Raw genomic sequence first — 24,216 nt, 5'->3', positions numbered from 1 at the left:
GAAATAAAGAGGAAGCTTTTCACCAATTGCAATGGATGGTGGTTGGTTGTCCACTGGAAATACACTGATGTTAAGGTCATATACTGGAAAGGAATCATGAAGTGGAACTGGAGGAGGAAGAAGTCCATCATAACAGCAGTCATTCACATCCACACCAGCTTCACCATCTGAGATAACCAAGGTTAGGGTGTCAAAGCAAGGAGTCAGGCCAAGCTCCCCACCTGGAAAAATTATATAGATGATATTCCACAATAAGAAACCAAAACTCGATGAAGCAGTGACTTGTATCAGTCATGGGCAGTCAACAATATTCTACAGGTCTATCCTGGGACAGAGACAGGATATAAAATCAACACAATTCAAATGAAAACACTGAAACTTCTCAGTTATATGTGTTTCAGAGATTGCAAACAGAATCTATATACAGCCCTACTCTGTTTTAAGAACAAGATGAAAAATGATATGTTAATCAATACCATTTACTACAAATAATCTACTTTGTATCTTTTGCCTCCAGGGAAGGTCTATTTTGCACACGACCAATTAAAGCTCAAAACCCAATTTATTAAGGACGGGAGTTACTTGTTGTGAATCCCCTGTGCATCAATGGAGAACAGGCCTATAATTTCACTGACAATCCTCTGATGGAGGATGGAAATGCATCCACGTCCTGAAGAGAACTGACAAAAGGATGTAGGAAGAAGATGCAATAAAATCATACCAGCATGTTTTTTATGGACTTAGAAATATTCATATCTATATGTACTGCATATTCCCCAGAACTGACACTGCCAAATGTGGGGGTTTATTGCTAAATGGACAACAAAATATATTATAATGCCTCCGAAGTAATCTCAGTTTTGCCTGAATAAACTCTTGAAGTGTAGAGACATTTCCCCAGTTCCTCTATGGCATTACATATAAGTCTCTCAAGAATGGCTATATTCAACTGCATCCCTCCTTGTTCAAATTAAACTACAGATAAAAATCATAGTGAAAAGGTCAAGTCTATTCTCAACTCTATTCTGAAACAAGAGTTGGAACAGTAGTGTTCACACACATATACAAGGAAAACACTTATTAGCCAGGGAAAACCCCTGAAGAGAAACCTAAAGACTGAACTTTCAGGGAGCTGCAATTGACCTTGATTTGCATGTGCAGTCATTGATGCTTTTTTGACATGCAAACACTTGGAACACAAAAAGTAATCAAATGAATCCAAACCGTGTATGATGCTTATAGAAAAGAAAAGTTGCTTTGATTTTAAAAAGAAAATAAAAAGAGCTCGCTGCTAATATTATGGCCGTCTGTCAAACCACACAATTTACTTTCTAGTGCAAAAGGATTGTAAACTCTCCAGAACAGGTGTTTCAGTCTACCATGCTGACAACATCAACCACTTGAGGGACTCTTCAGTTGTTCTATTAAATCTCTGGAGTATAAAAATAATGTTATATTCCAGCCCTTTCTGGTGTATAAAAATAATTTGATTTATCCAAACCTAGTTGTGAAAAATGTTTATACTTGCAAAGATGTTATGACTTATTTTTATCATCTTAAGGAACTGTATTTTAGCTTAATATCCAACAATGGTTGAATATATTTAGAAGGATTAAAACCCCAGCTGTATAAACTGGCCATGTGATGATTTCTCATTCAAACAGGAAATTAGAAAGTGTGTTCCAGCACATTTGGGCCACAGCCACCTTACGCAGCTGTGTTTGCATGCGGTTATTTATATACAGTAGTGTAGATGCAGCCTTTCAGTATCTCCAAGTGAGGAGCTAGGCATAATCTGGATTTATACAAAATCCTAAAGATATCTGGCTGTACCTCCAATCTAATGCTTTTAGTTTCACTTACTAGTATGCTTGTAGATCACTACTCCAGAGACAATGTCCGCTTGGGAGAAGCGATCCACAATGATACCAGCTTTCTTCACAACCCCATGGTAGGGCTGTCGAGCCAGCATGAACATCAGTTTCATGTCATCAGTGTCTGCATCATTGGCATAAATATATTCTGAAGTGATCACAACTTCCTCACCCTCTGGACATTGTATTAGGGGAATGAGGCCATCTTTCATGATAGGTGGCTCATCATTTACAGGTAATACCTAAACAGAAAGACACACAGTTTCACATCAAGTACATGTCACTTCATCACTACTCCTTTCCAGCACAGTTCACTGAGAGGAAACATGGGGCATGCTCAACCAAAGTAAATGATTAGACTTGCAGATATATAAATTGTCAAAAAACTGGAATAAATAACATATCCACTAAAAAACCAGACATATTCCAGGACGCATTTAAAGGTGAAACAAATAAATAAATGAAAAGACAGAGAAAATTTAGCTTCTTCGCTCAGGCTGCATGTACTACCAACCACTGTATCCTAAATTAGTGACAGCCAATCCTTATCTTATAAAAGTCTTAAATCCCGGGACCCTCATTTAAGAGGATCTAACAATGAAGGAACAATAGTCTGACTGAAATCAAGGGGAAATTTGCCTGAGTAAGGACTAAGTACACAGCAGGATTCAATCAGCCACACACATTAATATTTTTTTCTGAAGCAGCAATGCCATTCATAACTCATCAGAAAGCTAATTCATCAGACATATTCTGATAACCTGTGGTAAGAGTGCAAATCAACAGGGATAAGCCTGGAACTTCCAGCCAAGTTCACTGCTTGTCTAAGCCAGTACAACTCCAAAGATTCCAGTGGAGATGCAGCAGTATACACGATGCATCTTTTTTCAGCTTTACAGTAGTTAGGAGTTTACCACAGGCGCAAGAAAACAGTGCCCTTTTCAACTAATATTCTGGCATTTTAAAAACTATCGAGTTGTAGAACAAAAACACCATGATGCTCAGATGATGGGGGACAGAAAGAAGGGGGAAAAATTCCAAACTACAACTACTATGGTCTAATGGTTAGGACCAGGTACTGACACTCGAGACACAGTCAACTGGAATACCAGCTCACTGCATGACTTTGGATGAGCCACTTCACTTCCCTGTCCCCCATCCATAAAATTGGAATAGTCATTATCTACCTCAAAGCAATGCAGTGTGCTGTTAAATAATGGAAAGTGCTCTGTGATTCTCGGATGAAATGTAATACAGAAGTATTATCATGATCACTAAATTTAATTATGGAGTCTGCAAAGCCAGTTAGGACTGTTGAAATGATCACTTAGTGCAGCTGCTTTGATTCAGGTCCAGCCAGAGGAACTGTGCATACACATGTGTGTGTGTGTGTGTGTATTGAAGGGGAGACTTCATATTTAAAAATCTCATATTTTTCAAGCCAGTCTCATGATTCTGAAAGGCCCTGACTCGTGATTTTTGAGCACTTGGGATGGCAACACTGCAAAATCTCACACGTGCAATTCCCTATTGCTAGTGAAACACTGTGTGATCACAAACTGGAGCATGATTTGGAGGGGAGAGGGTTGGCTTGATGATCTCTCTACTAACAGATAGCCCACCTTATGGAAATGTTTAGTAAATCTGGCTTTAGGGAAGTGCTGGGACTGAATCCAGTTCTTCTCTAGCAACTGTGCTTTGAAATTAACCAGCACCTAAATACACAAGATTTCGGCACTCCAAGCACTTTTGTATATTTTTGTCCTGTAATAGGTTAGCTTGCCCCTTTAAGACCTAATGGCTTGACCTCAGCCAACTCTAATCAGATGGCACACCGGAGCAGAGCTCAGGTGATTCCCTTATAAAAGTAGCAGGAAGCTTCAGAGAGAGGGGGTATGTTTAGAGGAAGCCATGGCAAAGACTGAGGAAAAGCTGGGGTGAGCAGTCTGAAGGCCAGGGATAACAGATTCCACCGAAGTGGAAAAAGTATCCGGCTCTGTAAGCTGCGAATGGCCTGTCAAGGCTGAAAAGAGCTCCAGAGAGGAGACTGGGGGAAGTTAAGAAACTCCAGGACAGAGTTCTGGAATTGTGTCTTATGCTAATAAATTGGCATTACTGAACAAAAAAGCCTATGTGGAAATTTATAAAGAAGCCCCCTGAAGAGGAGAACTGAAGTAGGATGCTGCAGAGCCATCTCTGGCCATGAGGGGGTGCTCTGGAGGAGGTTGTGTGACCATACATCCTTTATCTTTATATATACAAGCTAGGGCACTGTGCCTCACATTTGCTACAATCATCAACCCCTCTCTTTCTGGGAGTAGGCAGCCCCGGCTCTCCCCTTGCTGCCAGGGAGGGCCAGGCCGAAGCATGGCAACCCTGGCCTGCCCCCTACCCGCTTCTGGTCGCTGGGCCAAGGCCGGCCCACCCCTGACTTCCCCACCACCTGCCAGCTGCTCTGAGGCCGGGTCAGTCCCGGCTCTCTTAGCCCAGCCACTGGGACAGTGGGGGTGATGCCTATCCAGTCCTGGTTCTCCCCACCCTGGCTGCTCTGAGGCTGGGCCAGCCCCAGCTCTTCCTCTCCCTCAGACACCGGGGGGAGCTGAAGCCAGACCAGCCCCAGATTTCCCCCACTCCACCCCCAGGCATCAACTCTCTCCCTCTGACTGCTGCAGAGGCGGGGCTGAGCCAGGGCCTCACCCACCCTGGTTCTCTCCCCCTGGCCACTGAGGTGAGAGGGGGACGCTGGGCCGAGGCCTTGCCAGCTCTGACTTTCTCCCCCTGGCCACTGTGGGGGCGAGGCCATGGCACAGCAGCCCTGGCTCCCTGAGCACTGGGGAGAGGGAAGGGGGGGGAGGAAGGAGGCTGCTGCATTCCCAGCTCCCAAGCACTAGGGAAAGGGGAGAGAGGAGGCAGGTGGGATGCAGAGTGGCATGATGATGTCACTGTGTCATCCCACAGGAAACAATTTTTTTTGAGAGAGAGAGAAAGAGAATATAAAGATCTTAGAAGGACGATGTCAGACCAAGTCCATACTCATTTAAGTTTTGTAGAAACAAACATTTGCAAAACCTAATGGTCAAGAGATTGTGATTTTCCTTTAATTCCAATGAAAAATTGGTTTAAACATTTCTTTGCAGCTTTTGCAACCCAAGCCAAGCATTCACTGGAGTTATTAGGATCACAGATCTGGAAGGAAAGTGCATTTTTTAAAAAAAGGAATATGATATTGCTATGTTCCCCGTAAGTACGGAACTGATGTCTTCAGAAAGAAAACCATGTCCTTCACTGATCTGACACATGTTCCAAGTTTAATTTTGGGGATTCTCTCCTGACAGTAGTGGCTAAGTAGGAGCAGGTGCAGATGTCTCATAAGTAATACCTGCCAAATTTGCTCTCTAACCAATACTGTCACATAAGCTCCAAAGTTAACAGCAAAAAGCCCATCTAACGCCTTCCCATTTCTGAGGTGCTCTGAAGGCTTTCAAAACTCATGCTCTATCATTTTCTTTGCGGATGAATGCCTTCATGAGTACAAACAGGGAATAACACACTGACCTTGACCTGTAGGACAAACTCTAAAGAATTAATGCCATCTGTGGCTGCAAAGAGGATGTCATCATGCAGAGTCTCAGAGCCATCGTGCTGATACCTGTGGGAATTAAATTCTGCACTAATTTCACATGGACAATGTGTGCCTGCATCAAGTAAAAAATCAAGCTTTGCAGCAAAATGGATGAGTGTCCCCAAAATGGAAAATTTACCCCAGTGCAAAAAGGTCTGGGTACTACTTATACCCCTTGATGTGGGTTTATACAGTGTTTAGGGCCTTCTTTGGCCCTACTACCTTGGCGCTACCCATACTAACCAACCATTCACCCTAATGCAACATGTTTTTTGACTCAGCAGTTCATTCACCATGTGGTAATGATATATTATTATTTTTAATGCAAACTTAAGACTCTGCAGAGAACATTGTAGGCCAGAGGCTCAGCTGGTGTTAATTTGTTGAGCTCCACAGGGGTTAGGCTATGCCAGCTCAAACAAGCTGACGCTCTTGCTTTCTATGTTTTCTGTAATTTAATACCAGTTGGATTGTGCAAACTAATACAAACAAAACTAAAAACAGGACCCTTTTCTTACCTGACTCTTAATGTTTGCAGGTCCTTGCAGGTGAACCTGTCACCTTCATTCATGGGAAATCCATCTAGTACCACTATTCCATGTAGCGGTTGCCTCTGAAGGTAAATGTGGAGGTTATCCTGTTTTGTGTCCACATCTGACATCAGAATATGGTTCCCTGTAATGATGCACAGTCCCCCTTCTTTTACTTTCAAGTTGTTTGTAAATACCTGAACAGAGGGGAAGAGATGAATTGCCATTTTCATTTGCACCTTTAAATTTTAGATTTAAAAGATGTAACATGATAAATATCAAAATGCCAAAGGTTTAACTTGTCTGTTATATGCTGGGAGGATGTTAGGAAATTACTACAACACGTAGCACAAATATTCTTCCCAGCTGCCAATCGGTAACAGATGGATCATTACAGCAGTGTTTTATCTGTCTAGTAAAGCAATATCCATATTCAGAGATTCCCTCCCTTCTTCTCATGCACAGACTTTCCTCCCCCAGATGTACCTCAGGAGCTTGATTGTCCACTGGAAGAATTGTAATATTAAAGCAGATCCCGTACAAAGTGCCTCCATGCTGATTGCTGACTGAAAAAATAAACTGGACATGTTGGGGCTCAGGCCCAATGTCCTGAATAGGGGGCATATAGGCAACTTTCATATAGTTCACAGCATGCTGCAAGAAGTGAGGAGGAAAAAGAAAGGGAACATGTCATTTCAAAGCTTCAGTATTAAGCAAAACTCTTTCCTCTGGGTAAATTGGTGAGGGTACATTACATTTTAAGGAGTATAATCTTTTCTTTGGGTTTGGCATGTGCCTACAAAATTCCCTTCTGAATCTTTGCACCCACATTACAACTACTGGCACATATCTGAGTATCTGCACCTCTCACTATGAATTATTTAGATAGAGATGCAAAGACCCAGATCTGTGGAGGTGCAATTTACAATTACAAACATCATATGGATTATTCAGCCTGGCTGAAGATATGCCATCCCCAAAATCTTTTTATATAACCACCATCATCATAGTATAGCTTTTAATACTACATTCCTAATAATAATACTTTTACAATAATACATAATAGTTGGGATTGGTCCTGCTTTTAGCAAGGGGTTGGATTTAATGACCTCCTGAGGTCTCTTCCAACCCTATGTTTCTATTAATCTATGATTCACTATAATATCTGTAAATCTCTGAATTTTAGAACTCTCTGAATTTGTCTTTAGTAATATTTATTAATGGCACAAGCTTTTGTTTACCCAAACAACAAGAAGATGCTAGAAGAAAATTAAAATGATCAGCAAAGTTTCCCCTCCAGAAACTGATGTTATGAACTTAGTGAAGTGTTTTCAGGTTCAGGACCCCAATTAAAAGGCTATAGTGAAAACTGCTTGCAACATTCACCCATACAGTAAATTGTGATGACCAGGCAGTTTAAAAATATTAATAAGAATGGGATTTATTGAACTGCAACATAATAAAAAACCATAACACAAATTATTTAAAATTCAAACAAAAAAATGTGGATGCACAGAACTTCTCCAACGGAGTTCAGCCAGTGTGAAAGACTCTTAGAGGTGATAAGAAATCAGATTGATGAGTCTTTGCAAAGCCCAAACCATCCCCAGTTTGTAGCCATCTCTTAACCTGACATTATGCCATCTCAGGCCAAATACTTTGAGCCAAATACTTTGAGCGAAGCAAGCTCAGTGCCTTTTAGCCTCAATAGGCGCTATGCCTACTTATGTGAGTCATAGTAGACACTTCCTTAAAATCTGCATTGAGTTATCTGAATTTTGTGTTTGTTAAACTGAGATAGTGATAGCACTGTGTATGGCTGGATTCCACATCTAAGCCTCATGACAGCCTGAAAGGAAGTGACTTGAAGAAAAATGAGAGCCCCACTGGAGGTAGTTCTTAACCAGGTCCAGTTCCAGTATGGTATCATTAAGCAACAAACCTGAGTGAATGATCTCAATGCTGGAGCAGCAGGATCTTTGATTGGTTTTGGCATGCTGTCTATCATAAACAACTTCCCCGCATCGGAGGGGCTGTACAAAGACACATACACACATTATGTGCTGACTTGCAAAACTTCTAAAACAGGAGAAAAGATAATTATGCAAAATTTGTCTCCGCTGTCTACGTATGATATTTCCTAATCCTTCGACTTTGTCAAATGATGTGCATCAAACTTACAAATCTCTTATTTTAATGTTTATATACACACACAAATCCCTTCCAAAGAGACTTCATTATTTATTTGCTTTGGGAGCTTGAACATGACCCCTACAGTCTATTCTGTTTAACCTCTTGCAAACAACTTCTGCCATTGTTTTATTAAGATCACATAAGCTCTTCACATTCTTACAGTTATTAGCAAGATCTCCTTCACACCGTATGGAATAGTTTGGAGTCACTTTTTCCCCTTTTTATGATCTTGAGTATATTGACTTCACATCACATATGCATATTAAAAGGCCCACATCCCTCCTGTCTTTCTCTGCACCTGGCTTCTGAGTTCTCTTCTGCCCACCATAGGGATTCAGCTGCGGTTCTTCTGATTAGCCCACTGTCTTGTTCAACGCTGTTAACCATGTGCCTACCTGACAGGTAGTCATTCTACAAAATTGCAGACTGGTTCTCGGTTGGCTGGCTTCATACAAAAATGTGCTGATCCTCTGCCTCAGCCACACAGCAGTAGTAAGCAAAACTCCTTCCTCTGGGTAAATTGGGGAGAGTACTGGTAACTCACCAAATGGGCAAAATATCTAGAATATGTTACCCTCAGGTGAGTGTAGGTTACAAATCCTTCTCTGTGCCTGATTCATAAAGATAAGAATCTATTACAGTCTGACACTTCAGCTCAACCTGTGGTAGCTCATGTTTTTAGCTCTGGATGTCCCTGGTTCACCCCGGTGCATTAGCTAAAATGTCACTCACCACATATATATATAAGGATTCACTGTGCATAAAATTTGTGGGTGCTAGGAACCATCCAGTGGGCCACAGTGAAACACAAGGTAAACTCAATCAAAAATAGGGGGAAAAAAAGCATGTGCGCCTGTCTGTTCTCTGCCTCTCTCTCTTAACATCCTGATGTTGCCCCTTATGTCCTGTTTTAGACTTTGACCTGCATGATTATTAATATAGTAGATCCCAATCCTTCAACTAGCTCCATACAGGTAGGCCCACGCATGCGCAATTGGGGACATGTGTGTGTGCACCATGGCAACAGTCTTACTTTGCCATCAACATGATGCCTGCTCCTCTCCTGTGAGGAGAAATGTACATTCACTCTCACATACCTATGAGTAGAAGAGAAAAATGGAGAGGTGGTTACTATGTAGGTGAGTTCCCTCTCTTGTGCTTCCATGTCTATGAAATGGAGATGTTTCTTAGTTAGATGAGCTATCTTAGTTTCCTCAACAACTAGTTGACGGGTAACTCCAGAAGCTTCTTTTGGAAGCTGATCATCCACAGGAATAATGTGAACTATCATCACCTAAAGAATACAGAAAAATATCACAGGCTTGGTAGAGTATTGGAAACATACTAATTGCTTGTAGAACTCTCAGAATTATGCTTTAAGAAACCCTCCCCCCAGAGTTTATTTAGGTCAGATTTAAAATATTTGAACAAATCTTTTCAAAATGAAGTACATTTTCCAATTCGATTTTTCCTGCAAAATGCATACACTTGTAATATTGGTTATTCTCCCTTATTATTTGTTTGAGGAGCTTACAATTAGAGCTGGTTAAAACTCAGAATTTCGAGTGCATGGGAAATCTTGCCATTTCAAAAGTTGGTTCTTTCTCATTTGGAACCAAAACAAATATTTTTGAAAATTTCTGCAGACCAGAGACAGAAGACAAGATATTTAAAAAAAAAATAGTAGTATGTATCAGCTACCCTTAATGATTTTATATATTCTTTTATTTTATTTCATTTTTGAACTACTAAATTATCATGAAATAATGTAAAATAATACAATTAATATAACGTTAAAAAACTTTTTAAAAAAACATAATTTTTAAAAATTCTGAAATGAAAATTTGGAAATAAGAAATGAAATTCCAATATGTGTTTGGGTTTGAAGCAAGAATTCAAAATGGTAATATTTTCCCAAATGTTTCAGTGTAGATAAAAATAGCATTTTCCATCAAAAGCACATTTTGAGAAAAAATTCTAACCGGCTGTACTTACAGTGTACACCATTTTGCTACTGTAGAATTGTACATAAGCGCTGGGGCTCAAATATTTTTTAAAGATAGGAAGGCCTTGAACCTATTTTTTAAAAAATCTGTATAGAAAAATAACTGATGGACTCATGTGTAAAATATACCATAAATATTCAGGAAGGCAAATTTTAATTCTATAAATCTTGGCAGTGTGCCTCTAAAGTAAAAAAAAAATACATTAAATTCAGTCAGATCAATCCAGATGTGGTACAAATGGGTGCAGATCTATTGACTTCAAAGGGGCTACTGCCAGTTAGTACTAACTGAGAATCTAACCCTTAGAATGAATTTGACCTGTCAACACCTGATACAATCTCCATTAATGTCTTTGAGAACTGGCAGTATTTTTCTATCAGACAAAAATTAAAGAAAATTGAGTTACTGAGTTATAAACAAGGGGAGAATTTGGTCTGGAGAATTTTATTATTGGTAAAGGATCCAGCTTGGTTTTCACATCCTATACTGAACTTTAAGACCGACTATTAGAAAGAAAAAAAAATCACAATGTTTTCAACAATCCATTATAGGAAGGTATGCTGGTGTCCTGATATTTACTCCACATGCTGCAATGAATCCTACCTGTGGCTCTGAGAGATTGGGAGGGTCATGGCTATCACACAGGACAAATTCAAGGGAATCCTCAAATATTTCTCCTCCTAAGTGACGGTAATAAATTAGTCCATTAAACAGATCTCTCTGAAGAAAGCCAATAACAGGATAGCCTGTTGAATCAAAGAATAAAAGAAAACACATTTCATGGAACTATTTATAATTTTTTTCATTGATAAAACTTATTCTTATCTCAATCCTCATAAGGGAGAGACCAATTATACAGTTTCTCTTCTTGATTGAAAACTCCTTAATAAAAACTTTGATATAACTTCATAATTCTTCAATATGTAAGATAATACTAATACAACGTAAGAGCATCCTTACTGATGGATCTGAACCCCACTGATGAGGAGGGAAAGGTGAATTTATACAAACAAAAAGTATCTAAAAATCATCTTGCTGTGGATTTCTTAGGTTACCTATAAGGGTCTGTCCTGGTTTCTTCATGATTTCTCCAGCCTGTGGTAGTTTGGTAATATTAAAGAATATGTAGTCATCACTGGAGTCCATGTCAGAAGCTTGAAGCATAGAGCCTTGGATCAGAACCGTCTGCCCTTCATATAGTTCAACTCCAATGTTGCTGATAAGGAAAGGGGGGCTGTCATCTTTAGGCAGGATATTGATTGGAAACTTATGGCGAATACTGTGGTGGCCATCAAAGATCCTAAATACCACAAAATCCTTTGTAGAGTCACTGTCATCATGGTGGTAGCGAACAACCCCAGCCTTAAGGTCAGAGACCATGAACATGAATCCTTTCCCTCCTGTCAAAACAAGGAAAAAAGATGCTTCAAAGATATGTAGTTCAGTCTTTAAAATATTAATATTAAAATATTAACATGGGCCAACACAGGCAATAAGCTATATATTTTTCGAACAGTTATATAACTTTCATGGTAAACAAAACTCCCCACAATATGAATTGTCGTATAGACAAGTGATGAGTAACCTAGACTAGTGCTAGTGAGTGGGCTGAATGAATCATAAAATACTAGAACTGGAAGGGACTTCGAGAGATCATCAAGTCCAGTCCCCTGTCCTCACGGCAGGACCAAGCACTGTCTAGATCATCCCTGATAGATGTCTGTCTAACCTGCTCTTAAATATCTCCAGGGGTGGAGATTCTACAGCCTCCCTAAGCAATTTATTGCCGTGTTTAACCACCCTGACAGTTAGGAAGTTTTTCCTAAGGTACAAACCTCCCTTGCTGCAGTTTAAGCCCATTGCTTCTTATCCTATCATCAGAGGCCAAGGAGAACAATTTTTCTCCCTCGACCTTGTAACACCTTTTTAGATACTTGAAAACTGCTATCATGTTCCCTCACAGTCTTCTGTTTTCCAAACTAAACAAGCCCAATTATTTCAGTCTTTCCTTATAGCTCATGTTTTCTAGGCCTTTAATCATTTTTGTTGCTCTTCTCTGGACCGTCTCCATTATTTCCACATCTTTCTTGAAATGTGATGGCCAGAACGGGACACAATACTCCAAATGAGGCCTAATCAGTGAAGAGTAGAGCAGAAGAATCACTTTTTATGTCTTGCTCTTGTATGGTTGTACAGAGAGAGCTGCCTACAGCACTGCTTTACAGTGCACACAAGGGGCAAAATCCCTTTACAGAGTCTCTCTCTCAACAGCTATCCCACCTATTATGCCAAAGGACTATACCAGTTCCCTGGCTTCAGAAGCCTTTCTTTGCTCCATAAACAGCCCCTATGAGTTTCCTATTTTCTTTTCATATGTACTTTATTGTCTTATGCATATGTATTCGGAAATCATTTATATCTGTGCACATATGCAAGTTCAACAACATTTTTAAAAAGACTTTAATGATTTTTCTTTTATTTGAACAATAGGGATGAATTTCTTTTCTTTAAATATTTTCCCAAACAGAACAGCATTGTGCGAGTGCATAAATAGCAAAATGTACAACTGACAATCACAATTAAAGTGAAATGGAGCAGTCTCACTTCATTGCCAAGCCAAATAAAATGTAAAAACCATTATAAATAGCAACACTGCATAGTTAGAGAAAAATCACTTTGAAAGAATGTGAAAGATCTGCTTTATAATCAAAGTTGTTACAATAATAGAGGGAAGGATTTTTAAGTGTATGATTTTTATATTGATAATGTCTCTTTTGGCTCCAAAGAAACTACATTAACAGCTTTTTGGAACCTTACTCTGATTGTATGTATCTATGGAGCTACATTAATGTGAAAAGGTGTAAATGAGATAAAGAATTAGGCCCATAAGTCTTTAAAGTAATAAAACTATTCTTCTGCTACAAATAATGTTTAAGGAATGTTGTATTGTTATTAAGCAACATTCACTGCATGAAAGATTAGCACCCTAAAAAGCCACGTTTGGACTTGATTTACAGCAATACTGTAAAGGAGTTTAGACAAAAAATTTCATCTACATTAGATAAACTCTGGATTCTAAATGATATATAGTTATGTAGGAGCTGTCCTTAGCAAATGCCACTGTTCTTTAGTTTCATCTTTAGTACATAAGTGGCAAAAGAAAATAATTACATTTTAACTAGGTCACATTTACTCAGGTTGAGTGACTAGTTTATTGAGATATCATTTAGTTGCTTAAATTCCCCCATAGGCATGGGAAGTAGCAATGCAGGGAGTGCTACACCATCACTCAAATTTTGTGCCCCACACTGGGGTCCTAGCCACCACCTCGGCTCCTTGCCACTGGTCCTGTAGGCTCTGCTGTCAGCCCTGGGGTCCCAGCTACCAGGGGCGTTGCTGCTACCAAGGTTCTTGGCAGCTGCAGCCCCTGGGACCTCATTTGTTAGCCCTGCATCCTGGGCTCTGCCTGTGGTTCGTGGCTGGGTTGTTGAGGGGTGCAAATGGTGTAAGGCGGAAGAGTGCAGCTCAATACCCTCACTCTAAAAATTGTTCCAGCATCACTGAATTCACCTCTTTTTACATAATTGTTTTAAAATACCAACATCTTAGTACCTGCCTCTACCTTAGTATTATTATTATTCAATAGCTGTAGAAGTGGCCAGTCAGCAGAGGGAGCAAAACAGTTAAGTAACAAAAACGTCTCTTAAAATAGTGTTAGTACAACAGAATAGTGATAGAAATGTAGCCGTGTTAGTCTGGTGTAGCTGAAACAAAATACAGGACTATGTAGCACTTTAAAGACTAACAAATCATCTTGTTAGTCTTTAAAGTGCTACATAGTCCTGTATTTTGTTTCAGTACAACAGAAGACATCATTGAGTGTGCTTTTGACAAATAGGGACAAAATAAATCCATGCACAGCAGTACCGCATTTTTACTCCCTCAGGGTATGTCTACACTACAAAGTTAATTCGAACTAACGGATGTTAGTTCGAATTAACTTTGATAGGCGCTACACTAGCGCTCCGCTAGTTCGAACTTAATTCGAACTAGCGGAGCGCTTAGTTCGAACTAGGTAAACCTCATTCTACGAGGAGTAAGCCTAGTTCGAACTTACTAGTTCGAATTAAGGGGCGTGTAGCCCCTTAATTCGAACTAGTGGGAGGCTAGCCCTCCCCAGCTTTCCCTGGTGGCCACTCTGGCCAACACCAGGGAAACTGTATTGCCCCCCTCCCGGCCCCGGACCCCTTAAAGGGGCACGGGCTGGCTACGGTGCCCGTGCCAGGTGCAAGCCTGCCAGGACCCAGCTAGCAGACCCTGCACCTGGCATGGCTCGAGCCAGCCACCCGATGCCCCCCAGTCCTCCCCCTCTTCCCGGGACCAGGCTGGCGGCTCCCGGGAGCTTGCCCGGGACCGCAAGAGGCGGGCACCCATCTGGTCTAGTGTGGACATCGTGGACCTCGTCCACGACCTCCGCACTAGGCACAGGAAAGTGGCCGCCTAGGGCAGGAGAGCTGCCAGCCTGGCCACCCAGGAGCAGGTGTGCATGAAAATCAAGGTGGTCCACTGAGACCCCCGACCCTGAGCCCTGAGCTTACAGTGGCCGTCCTGGGTCAGACCAAAGGTCCATCTAGCCCAGTAGCCTGTCTGCCGACAGCGGCCAACCCTAGGGACCCTGGTGGGGATGGACCGAAGACAGTGACCAAGCCATTTGTCTCGTGCCATCCCTCTCCAGCCTTCCACAAACTTTGGGCAGGGACACCACTCCTACTCCCTGGCTAATACCACTCCATGGACCCAACCTCCATCACTTTATCTCACTTCTCTTTAAACTCTGTTCTAGTTCTAGCCTTCACAGCCTCCTGCAGCAAAGAGTTCCACAGGTTGACTCTTTGCTTTGTGAAGAACAACTTTCTGTTACTAGTCTGAAGCCTGCTACCCATTCCTTTCCTTTGGTGTCCTCTAGTCCTTCTTTATGGGAACTAATGAAGAACTTTTCTTGATGCACCCTCTCCACCCCACTCATGCTTTTATAGACCTCTATCCTATCCCCCCTCAGTCTCCTCTTTTCTAAACTGAAAAGTCCCAGTCTCTTTAGCCTTTCTTCATATGGGACCTCTTCCAAACCTCTGATCATTTTAGTTGCCCTCCCCTCTCCCACCCTCTCTCGTCCCCTCTCCCACCTCCTTTTCCTAGTCTCCCCGAGTTTTGTTCAATAAAGCGAGATTCTATTTTTGACCACACGTTTTCTTTATTTTGTACATCAGGAATGGGGGCTAGGGAACGGTAAGTGGAAGGTGAGGGAGGAACGGGGTATGAACCCCCGATGGGGAGGACTGGGCTGGCTCTGCGGGCTTCTGGGGGTGGAAGCTCTCCTGCAGCCCCCCAATTGCCCCCTCTCCCCTGATGGCAGCCTATGGCAAGTGCAGCCGGTCTGATGGCTAAGTGCTGTGATGTGCCCAGTGTGGGCACTCAGGGCACTCCAAGACAGGACTGCTTTGCAAGCAGGGCACCCCTGAGAACTGTCTGTCCGGGGTGGGGGTCGGGTCCCTTCAAGCACAGCCCTCGGCTAGCCTGAGGCAGCAGCTCCATGCTCTAAGTCCTCATCTGATGCCCTGCCGGCACTGCTTCCGGCCATCCTTAACCCCGGTTCAGGGTCCACTTAATGTGGACATGCTAGTTCGAATTAGCAAAACGCTAATTCGAACTAGTTTTTTAGTCTGGATGCGTTAGTTCGAATTAGCTTAGTTCGAAGTAACTAATTCGAACTAAGTTAGTTCGAATTAGCGCTGTAGTGTAGACATACCCTCAGTTCAAGATCAAGATCTTCATAACCAGATACTGTTCAGTTGCTTAGATCTTTGCAGTTAACCACTTACAGAGTTTTTTCATTTACTGTATTTTTATAGTATTATATATAAATTCAGCAAAAGTGAATAAACTTAAGCAGCTGTTTATACCAAAATAAGTAAGGACTGGATCTTTTCCTTAACCTTTTCCTCAAACCATATGGGATTTGGCTCCAAACTAGCCATGGTTTTGTTTTCCTAATGTACATCGCATTTTGCAATGTATACAACATTTTTGCAAAAGTGAAAACTACTCTTCTCTACTAACAGCATAAAGACACTTTGGGCCTTATTCTCTTTCCAGAGACATTGGTTTCATAATGGTGTAACTTAATGGATTTCAGAGGAATTTCGGCATACAGTTCCCATTGATTTCAATGGGAGCTACGGGCCTAAATGCTTTTGTGCTTTCCCCCTTTAGTGGATCAAACAATAAGCATTTTGTTTCCAAATCCCTAAAGAAGAAATGGCAATTTACCTCTTACAGTCAGCCGTCCGTGCTGCAAGCCATCAATTGTGACCAAGCGAACACCCCCGATGTTGTCATTGTCCACTATTTGAAACTGTTGCCATGTGATTGGTCGGGACTGCCCTTCCAGGAGATCCAGGCCTTCAAAGAACAAAGAATTGCTTCAGACAGTAAAGATGACAAAAATCCGATTTAAAATGTTAAACTATATTTTTAACCAGTTAACCAGTCTGCTTGAGATTAGATGAAGGTTTCTAATCATCAGAAGAGTGAATTCTGGAATAATCTTTCAAGGAGAGCACTGGGGCCAAAAGTCCTAACTGGCTTCAAGATTGATCTTGATAAGTTTCTGGCGGGGATGGTATAACGAGACCATGTACAAGAGCATGATCTGTGATTGCTAGCAGCAAATATCTCGAACAGCCAGAGATAGGGTACTAGATGGGGAGGGCTCTGAGTTACTACAGAGAATTAAATGTGCATCATTCAGTCAAATTCCAGTCTTCTTTTTCTGTATCCCTTTCTATTACTTTATCACTTAATTTTCCATAGCCCCTAAATGTAAGATCCTATATGTGATCCTCCCACATCACAGATCCTTGGGCTTTTCTAAGTTGTTAGTCATGACTTACTACTTACTTATTGCCACTTTTTTTTTAAATGCCTTTCCACCCATTTTGTTTCCCATATCATTCCCTCTGCACCTTGTATATTAATCTGCACACCCTATGCTCTCCATCTTTTCAGAGGTCAATCCTAAATAATATCTTGATTTTTCTCATGTCCCCATTTCCCTCTTCTGTTACTCTGCGTTTTCATTCTGCTTCGTTTTGACATTTATTCTGGCTTCTATGACTGGATCACACAAAAATAGAGAGGAGGAAACAAATAAACATACTCCGACTCAGAGCTACACAGCCGTGAACTTTGGGCTGCTCAGACTGTCGATTGAGACCAGAACTTTGTCCCTTCAGCCCATCTCTGCATAAACATACATTCTGTAGCAGAATTCATTCAGTGAAATTCCATCTCACCTGTATTCCATGAAACCCGAGGAGCATTTGTATCTGTGGTTCTGATGGAGATATGCACAGTCATTGGTAAACTCCTTTCAAAGTAAAAGTCATGAACCTCTAACTCCATCTGTTATATAAAAGGGCATATCGTTTGTTGGGAAAAAAAGGTTGAAATACCTTTGTCTATGTGCATACAAAATATATGCAGCATGCAGATAATTGAAAGATAAGGCTCTATAGACTTCAAGAGATTCTGATAATATTATAACCAAAGGAATAAATCGCAAGTGGTTCATGATGTCACTAAAGGCATCCCTCCCAGTTTTCCGTACTACCTTATAGTTCTGGCTTCCTATGTTGTGTTCTTTACAGTTAATGCAGAGGAAATAAGATTAATATAGTTGTAAATTTATATAAATTAACAGGAAAGACATACATTTTAATTTGCACTAGAGTAGACTATGCATTTACACATGGATATTGCAATAGTAAAAGAAGCGTTGGGGTACATTCCTTGCTCAGCTGCCGCTTTATAAGTCTGTCAAGCATAATACGATAAATAAAAACTGGGGAAAATTAAGTACATGAGCTATAAAAATTAAAATAAGTTTTAAAAACATAAACACTTTCCAGGGATTAATAAAGATGTGCCCAGCAGGCAGATATTTAATTTCCTTGGGAAGTTGCTATTCCTGCTTAAACTCCTGTGAGAGTCCCTGAGCTAAAATTGCCAGGCCCTATTTGTCGACTGGGAGCAGACTAAGCTACTATACTATTTTACTGCATGGACCTTGTATCTCTACTTACTTCGTCCACTTCTTTTGCCACTGACTTCCTATCTTCATATACCTCAACGCTGTTAGAATGAGTCCTTTTTTGCATATCTTGCCACCTGCAGCCATCTGCCTAGATCTCAACTTCTGAAAATACACAATTTCTTTCCTATCTCACCTCTTCTTCTTTCTTTCTCCTTCCTATTAGTGTACTATATTTAACGTTGCATTTCTATAACACTTGAAACCACAAATGTTTATTTATATCAAGAATAATGCATCAAGAAGACTTCATAAAAGAATAAGTAAAACCCAGTGGCACAGGCCTGAAGTGAGGAGCACATGGGTATGTTGAAAATGGGTAGTGTTGGAAATTATGTGCAATTTCATTAGAATGTAAAATATGTTTAATCTTAAGATGAGTCTACACAGCACCCTAAACTCAACATAAGATAGGCAATTTGCACTACACAAATTGCGTATCTTATTTTGAACCTATTTCAAAATAGCTTATTTTGAAATTTGGCGCCTCTACACAGGACCAATTTTCGAAATGATGTGCTATTTCGAACCATCCCTTATCCCTCATGCAACAAGGTTTACCAGGTGCAGGAGAGGTTTCTGGCCTGGAAGGAGGAGTGTAGGAGGAAGGAGTGTATGGTGTGTGAGGAGGTTGTAACCTGTGGCAGAAGTGCAGAAAGGGGTGCCGGGTCTGGGAGGGAGTTGTGACCTGGGGAAGGAGTACAGGAGGAGGTGCAAAGATTTGGGTTATGACCAGAGACAGTGGATTGGGTTGCAAGGTCTGGGAGGGGATTGTGACCCCAAGCAGGGGCGTAGGAGGGGATGCAGTATCTGGGAAGGTGTATGGGGGCTGGAGCAGGGCTGCAGAAGGTTCAGGGTACATGAGTAGGGGTGCAGGAGGGGGCAGAGGGTAGGGGGAGGGAGGGGCTGGGGTGCCAGAGGCAGACTCTGGCTAGGAGACCTTACCTGGGTGGCTCTCAGCCAGCAGACCAGCAGGTTCTTTAGCCAGAGTCCTGCCTTCCACTCCCGTGTTTGTGCTTAGAGCAGCTACAAGAGCCATATTTGCTGTCCTGCAAACAGCCAGCTGCTATTGGCTGGAAACCTGCCAATGGGAGCTTGTGGGAGTGGGGCCAGCGTGAGAATCCTTCTTTCCCTCCCTCCCCCTTTCCCTGGGCTCTCAGCATTCAGAGATGCACACATGGCCCTGCAGCCTGGCTTTTCTGAGTGCCAAACAGGGGTGGGGGCAAGTAGGCAGGGAGCCGGCTGAGGCTCTCCTGGGCTGAATCTGTCCCCCAGATTATATTTTGCCCAGCCCTGGTGTAGACAGTGGGATTACAAGATATGAAAGACAAGCAAATGAGATCAGAACCAGGCCTATTGTGTATAAATGGCACTAGACCGCAGAAGCAAATTACAGTAGATACTAGTGACTCCAGTAGATACGGAGAATATGGCTCTTGCACAACCAGGCATAAAATTTCATGAAAAATGTCTGTGAGGAAGTCAGTGCTCAATGGGCAGGAATGTAGAGAAATAAGATCCCTTAAGTGATATGTTTTTGTCAGTCAAGGTTGAGCATTACAGTAGATTGAGGGGATGTTTTAGTGGATTTATCTTAGCTCACCAGGGTCACAAGATTCTTCCCCTGGGAGTCCTACCACTAATGAAATCAGCCTTCAAGGTATGTAATTAAAACATACTTCCCATTTTAGTGAGGTATTTTTCATGTCAATTAAAAATGAATTTTGCTCATAGAAACCTCTTAGAAATGAACATAGCTTTTTGTAACTTTTTGAATGCTGGGGGTGGGGGGAATAAAAGGTTCTGTTTGTCCCATTGTTACCTCATAATTCCTCCTCTCTGTGTGGCTGTTGTTTGGAGGCTGATATGCTATAAGCATCTCACTGAGATCTTTCCATGTAAAGGAGGTGATAGGCTTGGTATGGTCTAACAGATGAGTGATGTAGCCTTGGGAGGGTGGCTTGGTAATGTTGAACACTAGCAGGGATTTGGGTGTTTCACTGTCTTCGGCATCCAATGTTGTTGTTGTCAAGGAGGTCAAAATAAACTGGTCCACCTCCAGGATGAACATAGATATGAAGGCAGCTCTGGGGATTTGGTTGGGAACAGCACCTTTGATTCGGACAGGGAGCCAGGCATGCTCTGTCTATGAAAGGGAAAAAAAGTCAGGACAAAATATGGTTCAAATTTTATATTAGACTAGATTTACCCAGCGTTGCTTGGGCCCTTGACTCAATTACATTTCTTTTTAGACAATGAAATGAAAATGTACATGTTTCATTTAAATCAGTGCTCTGGGGTGGGGCTGGGGATGAGGGGGTTCAGTACGCAGGCTGCCCTGCAAGGGGAGGGGTCCATGTCACTGGCATCTGCTCCTGGCGCTTCTCAGCCAGAGCGAGGAATGCAGCAAACTGTGCACTTCTCCTCTCTCCCTGACAAAGGGAAACAGCCTGAAATGTTCCATCCAAATCAGGGAGGGGGGGATTTTCAGCACTCCCTAAAGGGTGCCGAGGGGTGGGAGGCTCCTGGATGGGGGGGCATGCCCCCAGGCAGCCCCTTTCAGCGGCCTGGTGATTCTGTCTCTTTTCTGTATGGTTTTATGAGAAGCAATCCTATTCTAGTCCCATCCCATTTTCCTGGCACATCCAAACCCTTACCCTGCTTTAAGTTATAAGTGGAATCTGTATATCGAATGTGGTGGTTCTTACCGTTTAGGAGTTCTTGAACAAACAGATAGACAGACAGACAGACTCACAAACTCTCTCAAATATATAGTAGAGGAGTACTCCAATGGTATTTAAGCATATTTTGTACTTAAGGTTCAGCATGTGTTTATTTCCTTTATTGAACTGAGTCCTAAAGAACTAATCCACCTGTTTTCAACTTTTTTGTGTTGGGTTTTCCCTGCCATGTTATGGGAAGGGCAGCATAATCACCCACACTGAGAACCTGTGAACTATTAAGGAACTGCTTCGGCTGCGCCCCTGGAAGCTGCAGATCATGCCAGGATTGGAGGAGGAGTTCAAAGAAGGAGACTCCACTCAGATGCTTGCAAAACTGGGAAGACAACAAGAGCCCGCCTGTTCTGGGAGAGAGGTCTGCCAGACAACAGAGCCTCTGCTTTTGCAGAAAGGAAGGCACAGATCCTCTGGGCTAAGGAAGTGGGGAGAGACCAAGACTAATCATGGAGACCTGATGGACTCTGGGGCAGATTGTGCTATTGCTGAGGTTCAAAGAAGTGAGAGGAATCAATATTCTCACTGAAGCTGTTAACAGGTTTCTTTCTTTTCCTTTATGCTTTTATTTAACTTTGTTTGGTGACCATGGACTGTTTTGTTTGTGTCACCTGCAACTCATACTTGCTGGGGTGTGGGCAATTAAAGTCAAAAGGGGCAATTAAAGTGAAAAGGGGTTCTCTATCCAGGATAGGCTCATGACAGCATCTCCAAGTAGTTTTGCTGGCACTAATGAATGCTCACTGTCCTGCTGTGATATAGGTAAGCGATAGTATCTACAGTGTACAAATGGGGACACTGACTCACCAGGATGTGGAATCCAAATCCTATTCTTGGTTGATCTTGTTCTTAGGTGCTCATCTTGAGCTTCCAAGGGCCTGATTTTCAGCTGAAATTCTGGGTTTCAGTGCCCCTGCAAATCAGTTCTTGGATCCAAAATTACTGCCTACTTCTGAAAAACTGGTCTTAAGTGATTTGGTCAGGAAAGTCACATTAGTAGTCAATAGCTGGGCCAATAATAGAAGCCTTGATTCCTGTATTTTAACCACTACACAGACTCTCGCTATGAGGTTATTGCACAAAGCTACTCAGTTTATGATAACCATTCCCTTGTCATGATCATTATTCCCATTCCTCACCATCCCTCCCCTCCCCTCTTCACCCCTTTTTTTAATGCTTAGTAGTTGCTTCTCTGGGTAGTCAAGTTATTCAAGCATGTGTTTATTTCCTCTCTCCCCAAGGCAGCCTGCGTACTGAACCCCCTCATCCCCTGAAGCTGCAGATCTTGCCAGTATTGGAGGAGGAGTTAAAAGCATTTGTCCCCATTGTAACTCCATTTACTTCAGTGGATTTATAGCAGCCATTAATTTGGCCTGTTGTTGACTCACATAAATACAGTCATGAACATGACAGAATATGAGAAGCTACACAGCTGTAGAAAGCTCTACCTTGTGTAGAATTTTGCTTCTGCTGTCTGTGAGGTGCAGCTGGATAGGAACATAATCAATGTTGGGTGAAGGAGGATCAAGATGCTGGTATCTAATTCCCATCAGCAAAAATTCCTCACAGCTCATTTTGGTGTTCTGAATCATCTTCAGTTCTGGAACACAGTTTCCACTCCTGCACCTTTGGCTCGTCCTGTGCTCTAGAATTCAACAGAAGCAGTTGTAAAATATTTGTTTAAAGAATAGAATGGATAAACATTATAAGAAAGCTCAATCAATGTAGCTAAGCTAAAAGTGTCATAAAAGGGCAGCATGACACAGCATAGAACCTTTTCCCCTCCGTTCTTTCCCTGAATAATAATTGTGTTGGGTTGACAGATATTTTCCAGCTCCTACTTCAATTTCTTCGTTGTGTTTCTTGTCAAGTAAGCCTTTAATTCTGGCTAAGATATTAATCCAACAATACTAGACTCAAAGCCTAGAAGCTTTATTGTCCATCTTTGGACAAAGACACAGCCAATCAGAGAACTGAGCATCTTTAACTCCCATTTTATCCCTAATATTCTCCTCCTCTCTCTCTCTCAGTTGCATCACCACATCCATTTTAAGAACCAGATCTTTGCAATATATCTGAAGGATATTATTGTGGCAGGTATTCCACCCCCTCTCTTTGTAAGCGTTAAAGCAAACAATTAAAGCATGGCATACTGGATCTGGGGAAGAAGCTATGAGGTTGATCTCCACGAGGCTCTTCTTGCTGAGGTTCTCCAATGACAAGTTGACCGTGGGCTGGTAGAAGCATTTCTAACGAGGCCAGTGTGATGGTGCACTCCAGGTTTGTCCTCTTGTCATAGTCAAAAGTAAGCATATTCTTGTCAATCACCCTGGACAGGCCATAAAACTCAGGGACCTCCAGGCCACTGGAGCTGATTTTGATGATATTACAATCTGGTTCAAGTAATTGCACCTGAAGGATGAACGTTTCTGTGAACGTTTCAGTTTCTGTAAATCTGTAAAGGACAAAAGATGCTTAGTAATATGTCAAGCCAACCTCCTCCATTGCCCATGAATTCAGCATTATCCTCAACTCTGAAATTTCCCATTTCTGCAGATCTCCTTATTGCTACATAAATATGTGGTCAAGTTCTATGACCCTAATAGAACTAAAGGGCTTTTCTCCTGATTCGCCCTGGTATTAAGAGCTCTGACTTGGAACTGGACAATTATTTCCATGGACTCATCCCACAACAGATACTTCCTATTTGTTTGAATCCAGGATAATAAAGGATTTGATTGTCGCATAAGTGTGGCAGGCAAAAGACAGCAGGCTACAGGAGTTAGCGGGAGGGCAGGTATACAGGCAGTTGGGTGACCATGTCCTTGTTCCCTGAATAGACTGCCGGAGACTGCTGCCCCAGCAATTAAGACAGGAAGACACCTGGAACTCATTTGAGCCAGCCTGCAGCCAGTTAGGGCCTGCTGGTCCCTTATAAAAGGCTTCTTCCCCTCAGACAAGGAGGGGAGAGGAGAAAGAGGGATGAACCACAACAGAGGACGTAGTACAGAGAGACAGACTGTGAGGGGAAAACAGAAGAGGTACTGTTCTCTCAAGGTACTAGGGAGAAGGTATTGCGGGAGGGTTAGGAAAGTGGCCCAGAGAAA

General features: G+C 41.9%; 1 protein-coding gene across 9 annotated transcripts in view; it reads right to left on the bottom strand.

Annotated features, from left to right (window-relative positions):
• FREM1 (FRAS1 related extracellular matrix 1) overlaps window positions 1-24,216 on the bottom strand; it is a 109,461-nt gene that overhangs the window by 61,757 nt on the left and 23,488 nt on the right. For all 9 annotated transcript variants that reach the window (XR_012904627.1, XR_012904626.1, XR_001367860.3 and 6 more), the window contains exons 4-17: window positions 23,263-23,564; window positions 22,558-22,754; window positions 20,197-20,520; window positions 17,578-17,686; window positions 16,553-16,684; window positions 11,281-11,625; window positions 10,829-10,971; window positions 9,317-9,513; window positions 7,969-8,059; window positions 6,513-6,680; window positions 6,015-6,223; window positions 5,430-5,523; window positions 1,864-2,116; window positions 24-221 (exon numbers count right to left, since the gene is read on the bottom strand). Coding sequence is in view for 6 of the 9 variants with exons in the window: in XM_006117829.4 (XP_006117891.2) it covers window positions 24-221; window positions 1,864-2,116; window positions 5,430-5,523; window positions 6,015-6,223; window positions 6,513-6,680; window positions 7,969-8,059; window positions 9,317-9,513; window positions 10,829-10,971; window positions 11,281-11,625; window positions 16,553-16,684; window positions 17,578-17,686; window positions 20,197-20,520; window positions 22,558-22,754; window positions 23,263-23,564 (2,762 nt within the window). In the remaining 3 variants the exon portion in view is untranslated. The remainder of the gene's footprint in view (window positions 1-23; window positions 222-1,863; window positions 2,117-5,429; window positions 5,524-6,014; window positions 6,224-6,512; window positions 6,681-7,968; window positions 8,060-9,316; window positions 9,514-10,828; window positions 10,972-11,280; window positions 11,626-16,552; window positions 16,685-17,577; window positions 17,687-20,196; window positions 20,521-22,557; window positions 22,755-23,262; window positions 23,565-24,216) is intronic.

This window comes from Pelodiscus sinensis, chromosome 6, assembly GCF_049634645.1.
Source record: "Pelodiscus sinensis isolate JC-2024 chromosome 6, ASM4963464v1, whole genome shotgun sequence".
Classification (NCBI taxonomy): Eukaryota; Metazoa; Chordata; order Testudines; family Trionychidae; genus Pelodiscus; species Pelodiscus sinensis.
This window is presented reverse-complemented; position numbering and strand designations above follow the sequence as displayed.